Genomic DNA, 11,869 nt, shown 5'->3' with positions numbered 1-11,869 from the left:
GCTTTTCGGATGAAGTAGGTCAATTTTTTCTAGGGTAGGGCGGCAAATTTCTAACGAGTGGGGTGAATAAAAATTAACACCAAGTTTTCATTTTTCCAAAAAATTGCACTAGGCTGTAGCCCACCCTATTCTAACAATGATTTCGCCCTTGCTTTATTTAGTAGCTAGGCAAGTAAGTACAAACTAATTTTTTTTTTTTAAAGTATATAAATATAAGGGGATAAATGGTACTTATATTATTTAGACATAAATACCTTAGTTGATGGATATCCTTATCAATTTATTTTCCTCTATGATAGTGAAATTTAAGATGAAAGCAATTCATATGGAAATTGAAAAGTGATAATTTCCTTTCTTTCGATCCCATTTTCTTTCTTCACCTATCTCTATCGTCTAGAGCTGTATCTGCTGTCATGGTGCCTCAAACAAACAATGACTACAAGACAGAGACTAGACTTCAACACAAAATATATACCTTGACCTTTTATCACGCACAAGTTGCTCCTCTTGATCCCAGACTCCCCATTTTCTTGTTTCTAACTTTCTATTTGCCCTGTCCTTGTGAATTGTATTGGATGGATTTGTTTGTAGCAAGCAATTTCTCAGCAGAATGGGTTCCGGTCCACACGTATATGGGCCCATAGAAATGGATTTGGGCCTCAAATTTTGTTTAAAAGTTCTGAACTTTATAAATATTTTTCACTTCTGTAATATTGTTTGATCAGAACAACAAACAGCTGTGAAAATTTGAGGTGGGCATCCAATGTAAACGGGGGTCCGAGATAAGGGATGATCTGGGAGTTTAAATCAGGAGAAAAATAGCTGCAACGCACTGACTAATAGTTACCATGCTCGACTATCTTTAAAAATAAAATAAAATACAAGCAATATTTGGGGAACGGGACCATCTTAGTTTTAAAGTGTTCTGTATGTAATCCGCCGTTACGAAATTCAGAATCGCCCCTTTCGAAGTTGTGCCCAGGCCAAGGCTGCAACTGCAGCACCTCCCAATTGTGTAGCCCCTGAGATTTGTTCGTCCCCTACAATAACAAAATAATGTTACCACTAAATTTACTAGAAAATCACAATGACATTGGTTTGATGGCGTCAGGAAGACAGTTCTAGAGTTCAAAATAATTAAGGTAGAAGAATGAGACAGTTTTCCAACTCTAGGTCACCTCACTTGAAGGATAATACGTGCAGAAAATAAAAGCAAGCACAATAAACAAGGTCTGACTCTAAAATCATTGATTGGTTGAAAACCAAACTCTAGGGAAAAACTCAAAAGACATTAATCCCACACCAGAAAGGCCTTGCTTCTGTAATTGTTGGGCTAAAAGGTTTAATATGAGGCCCCATTTTTATGGAGGCTTTGTGCGGTCGCACAGCACGCCCTATGGGCCGAGCTTGTGTGCCTTTTCCAGTTTCAAGGCCAGTGTAAAAACCACACATGAACCATGAATGAGCACAGACACAAAGAAATGTGGGAAAACAGGAAGATAACCAACATACCAGTATTATCCTCCAGATATCTTTCCCAATTAGAAAGATCCCCTAAAATGGAACAAAGAGAGGTAAGTTTTCAAGGATTTGCTTAATAGCCTTAACCATTCAACCCGACATATAGAAGCAAACTTACCAGGAACAACCCCCGAGTCGGGAAGAGGAATATGTCAAGCAAAATGATAGCATGAACGGCCCCGCCTGCGCCCTACATACCACAAACAGAAGCTATAGTGAAATGAATTAAAGTTTAACAACTTTTCCTTCCAGAATATAACAACTAAACTAAGCAAGCTTGCTTGTCAACTTTTAGTCAAACAATCCATGAAAAAAATGAAGCTTTCGTGTCCATGTGTGAATTTCTTACACCTATTTATTAACTTAGCATTATGCATGGCACGTTTTTATAAATAAATAAAAACGAGCTAATCTGGCATTATAAAACAGTCTAAAAAATCAGGGGCGGTGTGTGGTGACGCCACTTGCACCACCCCAGGGCCGGCCCTGAGCAAGGACCACAACATGTAAAGAGTTTCTGAAATCATACCAGTCCCAGCTTTGGGTCTTTGTTCTCCTCTCGCCGGCCCTGCAAACAGTAGATTATGATGAAAAATACTCAAGAGACGTATATATATTCGCAAAAACCCATCACTGAATACTTGATGCTCGCAAAGTGTCTCTTTGATTCACTCATTGCCACTAACTCAACCGTGACGGATGAGGAACTAATCGAATATCTACTTGACGGACTCGGACATGAGTACAAGGAATTCACTACTTCACTACATGTCCATCCCTCACTCTCTTTTGATGAATTCTATAATCTTCTTGTTCAGGAGGAACAACTCATCAACAAGATGTGATCAGTCTTGGTGTCAACTGATGTCGCTCTAGCTGCCGATCGTTCTTCCACCGATCGTTAAACCCACTTCAACATCGAACGAAGGCCACCAAACAATACCCATTAGTACAATGGATATCGAGGGCAAGGACGAGGACGTCGAGGTGGTGGATGGCGCTCAAACAGAAACAACAAATGAAGCCGTCGCTGGGTCTCCAATCACAATGGTGACGGATCATGCCTGCCCTCTAGTGACAATCGCCCGCCTCTTCTCCCGACGCCAACACAAATACACTACCAATTTGATGTTATTTGCCAACAATATGACAAACCCAGTCACACATCTAGAGTGTGTCCTCAACGTGGGAACTTTGCCTACGTTGCTGCAGCCAATGAAAAACCACCTTCACTGTCTAGACCAGTCAATGCAAACTGGGTTGTTGACTCGGGAGCAACCCACCATATGACATAAGTGTTGAAATATAAATTGTTTTCTGGTTTAATCCATAGTTAGACAAGTGTAAGGCTTAGATGCCATCATATTGGGGGACTTATATGTCCTAGATTTATGCCAAGTGTACAGCTCACATTGCTGACACATTTTGTAAGGCTAAATATGTTTTTCTATTCAGTGTAAAGGGGATAATTCTGTTGGAATGAAATCAGAGTGTGTGTGTGCATTGCTATATTCATTATGCAGTAACAGACACTCTCTCTCCTCTCAACGAACTCTCTATCCTCTCTTAGCTCCATTTTTCTTCCTTTGTTCTAGAAACTAAGCTCTGCATATTTTCAAAATCTCATCATGGTATCGAGAGCCAGGTTTCGATATGAGATTGGGCATTTTGAAGTCGTAGCAATCTAGCTGAGATAATCTCTATCTATAGTCTCACATGGCTGGATTTGGAATGGGCGAGCTACGTGCTCCCATCTTCAATGGAAGCAACTATGATTTCTAGAGAATAAAAATGTGTACGATCTTCAAATCTCACAAGCTTTAGGATATGGTTGGAAATGGGTATGAACAACCAGTCAAGAAGGAGGATGGTGAAGCTCTGACTACAGCTCAAAAGCTTGCATTGGAAGAGAATGTTGCAAAGAATGCTAAGGCATTGGGACTGATTCAAAATGCAGTTTCTGATGATATTTTTCCCAGAATAACATTGAAGGAATCGGCCAAAGAAGCATGGGAAATTTTACAGCAAGAGTTCAGAGGAGATAAGAAGGTAAGATCTGTAAAACTTCAAGCACTTATAAGGGAGTTTGAATACATTCGTATGCAAGAGGATGATTCCTTGTCTGATTATATAACTAAGTTGCTTGAGTTAGTAAATCACATGAAAGCATATGGTGAAGAGATTGTTGATTGAAGGATTGTGCAGAAACTTTTGATTAGTTTGTCTAGAGAGTATGATTCCATTGCTGAAGTGACAGAAGAAACAAAGGACGTTGAGACTATATAGGTGTTCAGGAAGTTATAGGCTCTTTGAAATCACATGAACAACGATTGCAAAGGCACACTGGAAAAATTGACAGAAAATGCATTTTCTAGTCTGAGTGTTAGTCCTAGAGATCAATCAAACACAGGTCAATCTGGATGTTCAAAATCTAAGAAGAACTGGAAACCACAGAAATGGAAGAAAGGGGATGCTAAGTCTGAAAATAATTCCAAGAAGGAAAATCAAGCTGAAGGAGCAAAGGTTCCTTGCAAAACCTGTGACAAGCTGCACTATGGTGCTTGTTGGTTCAAAGACAAGCCTAAATGCTACAAATGTGATAGGTTTGGTCATATAGCCAAGGACTGCAGAGGCAAACCAACTCAGATAGCTAACTATGCAACACATAAGGAGGAAGAAGGTACAATGTTTTATGCCTGTCATTCTGCTGCTGTAGTGCAAAACAATGATGTGTGGTATGTGGATAGTGCTTGTAGCAATCACATGACCTCACATTTATCACTTCTGGTTAATATTGATACAAATGTCACTGAAAAGGTAAAAATGGGCACATGAGATTTGGTGCAGGCCACTAGGAAAGGTACTTTGGTGATTGACACTAAATTTGGGCCTAGATATATTAAAGAAGTCATGCTTGTACTAGGGTTGGATGAAAATCTGCTCAGTGTTGGTCAGATGGTGGAACATGGATATTTTCTGTTTAATGGAAAATCAATTGTGGAGATATTTGCTGACAGTTCAATGGAGAACTTGGTTGCTAAAGTTCCAATGACAGGAAATATATGCTTTCCACTCTCATTGATATATGTGACCTCTGTGGCTATGAAGGCAATAGTTGAAGACTCTACTTGGTGTTGGCATAGGAGGTTTGGTCATCTCAATATGCAAAGTTTGAGATTGTTACAACAACAAGAAATGGTTTATGGACTGCCAGAAATTGGGAGTGCAGAGAGAATTTGCCAAGGTTGTGCAATGGGGTAAGCACATAAAGAATCTTTTGGTAAAGAAAAGACTTGGAGAGCAAGTGAGCCACTAGAACTCATTCACTCAGATGTTTGTGGACCAATGCAGACCACAACTATTGGTGGAAACAGATACTTCTTGGCTTTTATTGATGACTGCACTAGAATGTGTTGGGTGTATTTCATGCAATACAAGTCTGAAGTGTTTGGTTATTTTCAAGAAGTTCAAGGCTATGGTGGAACTGCAAAGTGGCTACAAAATCAAAAGGCTTAGAAGTGATAAAGGAGGAGAGTATACCTCACTGGAATTTCTGAATTTTTGTGAAGATGTAGGCATGGAAAGGCAGCTCACTGTGGCTTACTCACCTCAGCAAAATGAGGTTACTGAGAGAAAAAACAGAACTATTGTTGAAATGAGCAAGGCAATGATGAATGAGAAGAGACTTCCATTTAAGTTTTGGGGAGAAGCAGTGAATACTGCTGTCTATATTCAAAACAGGTGTCCCACAAGAGCTTTGGAAAGTTCAACCCCATTTGAAGCTTTTAGTGGAAGGAAACCAGGAGTCAAAAATTTAAAGGTATTTGGCTCTATATGCTTTTGTCATGTACCTAGTTAGCTGAGATCAAAGTTAGATGATTCAGCTGTCAAATGCATTTTTGTTGGCTATGGCAAATGTGAGAAGGGCTATAGAGTTTATAATCTGCATACTAAGAAAATTGAAGTCTCTAAAAGTGTGATCTTTGATGAAGGATCTTTATGGAATTGGGAGAAGCTGAATGTGGAACATGTCACAGTTCCTATGAGTTTTGGAGAGCATTCTAATGTTACTGAAGAAGATTATGATGTTACAACTCCATTTGCACCAGAATCTCAGACTGAAGATGACGCTGGTGTAACTAAAATAATTTCAGGTTCCTCTAATGCTGACGCACAAGGTGAATCACCAAGTTCTACTCCTGTGAAGCTTAGAGATATAATTGAGATATATGCTCGATGCAATATGAGCATCATTGAGCCAAATTTTTTTGAAGAAGCCTCAAGGGACAAAGCTTGGCAACAAGCCATGGAAGTCGAGATGGAAATGATTGAGAAGAATGAGACTTGGGAGCTAGTTGACAGACCAAGTCTGTAATTGGTGTTAAGTGGGTTTATAAAACCAAATTGAATCTTGATGGCTCAATACAAAAGCACAAAGCTAGGTTGGTGGTCAAATGCTATGCACAAAAGCCTGGAATCGACTTCAAGGAGACTTTTGCTCCTATGGCCAGGCTAGATACTATTAGAACTCTCTTAGCTTTGGCAGCTCAGAAAGGTTGGAAGCTATACCAGTTAGATGTCAAGTCTGCATTTCTAAATGGTCAAATCAGTGGCTTTATATTATTGGAGTCTATGTCATGAGATCTGCTTTATATTATTAGACTTTATGGCATGGGAATGTGCTATTCTCGACATGGGGTAGGCTCACTAGACTAAAGTCTTCATGTTAATAGACATCATTGGTATCCCAATTTATGGTGAGTATAACCCTAGTTGGTGAAAAGTCTTCTTTATGTTGGATTTGATGAGGTGGGTGGGGTAAAGTGAAAAGGAGAGAGTTTTGGTTTTGGATTCAATATATTTGCTCTACCAAATTCATATCAGTTTTCAATACAGAGACACAAAATACAGGAAGATGACGTTCCATAACAAGACGGTTTTTATAAAATCCGCCCTACTTGTCGTTAAAACGATGCAAAACTAGTAGAAACTGACGTGGTTAATAATAAAGTCAAACGACTTTTAGAATTTCGAAACTGACGTGGTTATTTATAGTTTTACACGACAAAAGTTTACTTTTGCTGACGTGATAGTTAATACGGTGTTTGTTTTAAATAAACCGACATGGTTGATAATAAAGTCAAACTGACGTGGATATATTTAAAATTACATGGCGTTATGTACTCTACTAATGCCATGGTATATTAAGTTAATACGACATTTAATAAAAAAAATAAGCGTCGTGGATTTGTTAATATTAGATGACACAATTTATAATGGGACCGCCGTGGTTAGTAAAGATAATTGGTTTAAATTGGGGCTTTTCATGCATTCTTCCACCTTCAGTTTTCACTTACAGTTCCAACTGGAAATAAAGTCGTATTGTTTTGGCCCTTAGTGGCCAAATTTTCAGTCTAGACCCTTGCCTGTCGTCCTCACTTCAGGCCTTGGCTCTCTCTCACCTCTCTGAAGGCAATAATTTGGATGTTAACGATGTATGTGTTTTGGTGTATCTCAAAGACACAAAAACACACACATCATTAACTTTCAAAAAATTGTCTATCTCAAAGCTCTCTCTCACCTCTCTAGAGGTCCGGGTTTGGTTTAGAGGCAAATAGTTTGGATGTTGGTGTGTATGTGCCTTTGTGTATCTCAAAGACATAAAGACACATACGCCACCAACATTTAAAATATTGTGTTTCTCAAATTGGTGGTTCGATTGTCTTTCCATTGATCGTTTGTTTGGTTTTCACTGTTCATTAGATGACGGGTTATGACATATTTGTGTTGTTGTCTAAAATAATTCTTTTTCATATTGGTGGTTTGATTATAATGAGGAACATAGCTCCCACTAGTAAGATTTCATATCTCTTGGGATCTCATTTGTATTTCTCTGTTACGACGGTTTTCTATATAAACCGTTATGGTTTTTCTCCATTCTTATCATTTTGTTGATTTACCTTCGTAGGCTACCAAAATCCAAAAAAAAATCTTAAAAAGCAATACAAAATTAAGACAACGGTTTATAGATAAGGGCAGTCGTATAAATTGAATAAATACGACAGTATTTTTCACTTAACGACGTGGTAAAATAATATTATATGACGCTATAAGTGAAGAAACTGACATGGTTAGTACTAACTTATATGAACCGTCATGGTGTACTAACTTAATACGTCTTGAGATAGTAAAAATATGACGTGGATATTTTGTGAATTTAGACGTCGTTATCTACGCTTCTAGTGTCGTGGTTCGCTACTACTATATAAGACAGTAGTATTATAAATACCGTCGTAGTACATTGGGGCGTAATACGTCAATAAATTTATATTTACTGTCGTGGTACATGACTTTAATACGGCTCTGAATACTAATCTATCGACATGGATTCCATTAAAATTATACGACCCTGATTAAGAATAGTTGGTCGTGTTTAACTAGCAGTTAATACAGTGGCAATTTTGGTAAATCCTCGTCTTTACTTTCTATGTCGGTGGCTTCATACTTGTTGTCTTTGTTTTTGGGGTAAGAGTAAGTCTGGAGAAAACATGTTTAATAAGACGACGCTTTTTAAGTTGGGTGCGTCGTGTTTTAGAAATACCCAAGCGGTTTAGGGATTTAAGTTAGTTATCCACGACGGTTTTCTGTTATCGTTGTCTTTCTAAACACAATTATGGTATTTTTTTTCTACCGTTGTTTTCTTGTAGTCTTTTTCCCTTTTTGTAGTAGTGTGAGTTTTGGAGGAAGCTTTCTTTGTAGAACCGCGCTTGTCTCTTTTGAAAGGAAAACTTCACTATGCTCTTGAATATTTCTCTTGTTAGAGCTCTTTATGAAATTTAGCATATGAAGGAATAGACTTAATTGCATCCAAAAGAGGGATACGCATTTGTACCATTTCCAATACCTCAAATATGTCACACTTCATCTTCTCTTTCTTCACTGGTGCAAGTCTAGAAGGGAAGGGTGGCTTTGGCACATATGGAAGAATCTTAAGATCAATTTTAGCATTAGAAGAAGGTGTTGGAACCATGCTAGTAATGCCGGCCGGCTCTATGACAATTTTGGTCTTGAGTTTGTCTTCCTTGGGTTGCACAGTTTCATCCTCTTCCATATCTTCAATCAATGCCTCATCATTACTCACTTTATTATCAAATTTTTTCCCACTTCTAAGTATTGTTACAACCTTAATTAACTTGCTCTTGGTTCTTAAGATTAATCTTTGGTTGGCTTGGAAACTCACATCTCTTTCTTTCACTCAAAGCACTCGCTAATTGTCCTACTTGGGTTTCAAGCTTAGCAATAGATTGTGTTGTAATTTGCTGGAATTGGAGGCTACTTTGGTGATTTTGTGTCACTAATTGTTGGAGTTGAGCTTATGCAAATTGGGCTTAGGTTTGAGCCAATTGGGCAACAACATCCTCCAAAGTTGGTTTCTTGTCCTCTTATGGTGTCCCTTGTTGTTGCCATGGCTTGACACCTTGATTTCCCGATCATAAGAAGTTAGGATGGTTCCGGCATCCCAGATTATAAGTATTCGAATAAGGGTCCAATTTTTTTCTTTGAAATGCATTAACTTATTTTGCTTCCTCAACTTCTAGAAATGTTCCACTTGAAGGACAAAGGTGAGTAGGATGTCGTGGACTCTCACAAATCCCAAAAATATCGGCATTCTTACTCATGATACCCATTAGGGAGTCCATTTTTCTAGCTAATGCCGCCACTTTACTCTATTAGGATGAACTTGCTTCATATGCTAAATTGGCCATACTTTCCCATTGAGCGAAACTGGCGACCACGGTGTCAATGATTGTCATAGCTTCTTCCGATTCTTTACCCATAATATTTCCACCGGCTGCATAATTCAATTGATGTCGGCAATCATCACTGAGATATTGCTCTATGCCATGCATAACTAGCAATTAGTGAAGACCCAATTATTGGAAACTCCCAACAAGCTAATGCATTTTGGGCTAGGATTCAGAAATAATTCTTTGAATTGTGCCCTTTCAATTCAAATTCTAACAGCCTTAAATGTTGATGGAATTTCATTCGACCAAGATGTCAAAAGTATTGGGAGTGTCTCGTTGAAGCGGATAGGAAAAGGAGAGTGGATCCAGTGAGTTGACCAAGATAACACTATTTTGTTATTCATTTCTAAATCTTGTATTTTTTATTCACTAACTTAGAATTTATTTTATCATTCCATAGGTCGACCTAGCAAAAAAATTTTATCGTGAAAACGAGCCTCTTTTTTGTTTGGAACATTGTTTTTCAATTTTGAAGAATGCAATCAAGTGGTCAACCATAGATGTTGGCATGTCCCCACCAGCCACTATGTCTCCAAACATTGATGTTGACTTAGATTCTAATGATACGGTTGATAGTGTTCTGAAGACCCAGTACACCAGTGAATTCACACGACAAGAAAGAGGCCAATAAGAAGGAAGGCTGCTAAAAAGGCAAAACAAAAAGGCACGGTAGATAGTGAAAGCAATGTTAAATACAATTCTGCACTATAGTCGTTCAATTCAAGACGTGAAACAATGGACGAGTATAAAGTTATGTTGGTAGAAACAAAGGATATGACTCCACATAAAAATAAGTACTGGAAATACCAGCAAAAAAAAAATTATGAAGGCATGTTAAGCTTCCCGGACTTTGGAGTTCAACAATGATGTGTATCGTCCTGACCCCCTGGGTTTGACCAACAATGAGTTTATAAATGAAATTAATGTTGTTTGCATTTATGTTGTACTTTTTTGTTTAAGAAATAAAATGTAGTTATTATTCAAAGTTTAGAATTTTCTTTTAATTGATTGCAAATTTTAAAAGCATACATGAATAAATTCAAGATACATAACATACTAACACTGCAAGGATATTTTCGGTTAGTTATTGAAAGCATAAAAACATAAAAATACCACATTTTTCATTCTCCTCGTTTCTTATCCCACAAGTACCTGCACAAATAGGGGTGACGAGTAAAGCACATTAAGGTCATTGTGTGAACCAGGCATTCCAAAATAAGAATGTCAAATCCATGTGTAAAACGAAGTTACGACCTCAAGAATTATAGTTGGATAACCATAATGGCCCACATAAGCTCAATGGTGAGCAGTTGGACAATTCTTCCATTCCCAATGCATGTAGTCCAAGCTCCCAAGCATGTCAGGAAAATCACGCTTTTGGCCTTGTCTTAAGAGCCTTGCAAGGTCGGCTGGTGTCAGTGATCGAAGGTACTCTCCGCCGTATATTGCATGGATTGTATGGGTGAATGTCTTCAAATTCTCAATGGATGTAGTTTCCGCAATTTTTAGGTTATCGTCTGTTTGATGGGTGGACAAACCGAGATTTCCACAAGTATCTCATCGTTGTTGGAAGTAAGTGTCGTAGTTCATGACTTGTTCTAGGAGTTAGTTGAACAAGGAAGGCCTCATGCGAAATCTCCTCAGGAACTTATCTGCATTATACACAGGAGTGGCTGAAAAATAATCTTTCATAAGGTGCATATGGCTAGCTTCCCGTTCTCTTTGTACATACCTCCTTCTTGATGATGAACCATTGTGTGTTGCCTTCTCTAAATTCTTTTTCTGTGATATCTCCCATTTGACGACCATCTCCTCCATCATTTCCTCTTCGGAATAGATGTCAAACAAGTGTTGGTTGCTCATTCTATTGTGGGGGAGGATAAAGATATTCAGATGAGATGGATGATTTTGATGAAGTGATGGTAGAGATAGGTTTGATATTTATAGAAAATGATTGATATCTGAGATGAGAATTAAAGGGTTGATATGAAAATAAGAGAATCTGATCCAATGGTTGAAGATGAGATTGTTGAGGCCCAAAAATCCAAGGGCTAGGCCCAAGCTTATTCTTGGCCCAGCACAAATAATTAATCGCAAAAGAAGCTCGATCGGGGCATAAAGAGAAATTGTAGGACGCACCTACATAAGCCATGGGTCATGTGTCACGCCAAGCAAGCATGCGCGAAAGGGCCAAAAATGCACCGGCTTTATAAATTCACGCTCACCAACCTATCCGATGCTATTTGGTCCGATCATGGCTTATTATGGCGCAATAAAACTCAAGCACAAGCATGATAAATAAACACGCAATGCCATGTAAAGGACCGCCACTCTAATACCAAGCCATGCTACAAGCTCAAGTGGGCCCAAGCCACGTAATTACTCGGGGCTTGCTGAGAAGGTTGTGGTATGGATGGGTACAAGCACTCAAAGGGCCAATTGAGGGTCCCAGGGAATGCAAGTTTTAGGCCACTTGGGAGCACTAAAACTCAAGCCCATTCCCCGGGCCCAAATACATGGGTTAGCATGAGAGAGGGAAA

General features: G+C 38.6%; 1 protein-coding gene and 1 long non-coding RNA gene across 2 annotated transcripts; one reads left to right on the top strand and one right to left on the bottom strand.

Annotated features, from left to right (window-relative positions):
• Positions 1-1,208: 1,208 nt before the first annotated feature.
• On the bottom strand, positions 1,209-2,098 carry LOC110767251 (uncharacterized). Its single transcript, XR_015834404.1, has 3 exons — positions 2,051-2,098; positions 1,640-1,711; positions 1,209-1,554 (listed from the first exon to the last, which is right to left on the bottom strand). It is a non-coding gene; the product is annotated as an uncharacterized LOC110767251 (long non-coding RNA).
• Positions 2,099-3,348: 1,250 nt separating this feature from the next.
• LOC148295656 (uncharacterized) lies at positions 3,349-3,714 on the top strand. Its single transcript, XM_088250556.1, has one exon. It carries the CDS (start codon positions 3,349-3,351, stop codon positions 3,712-3,714), a length of 366 nt encoding a protein of 121 aa, XP_088106682.1.
• The last annotated feature ends 8,155 nt before the right edge of the window (positions 3,715-11,869 follow it).

The sequence above is a fragment of the Prunus avium genome, chromosome 3 (assembly GCF_965620075.1).
Source record: "Prunus avium chromosome 3, drPruAviu1.hap1.1, whole genome shotgun sequence".
Taxonomy (NCBI): domain Eukaryota; kingdom Viridiplantae; phylum Streptophyta; class Magnoliopsida; order Rosales; family Rosaceae; genus Prunus; species Prunus avium.
The sequence above is the reverse complement of the archived record's forward strand: the minus strand, read 5'-3'. Positions and strand labels throughout refer to the sequence as shown.

Excerpts from the sequence above, each read along its gene's own strand:
- LOC148295656 (XM_088250556.1), top strand. The coding sequence starts at position 3,349 with ATGGTTGGAAATGGGTATGAACAACCAGTCAAGAAGGAGGATGGTGAA.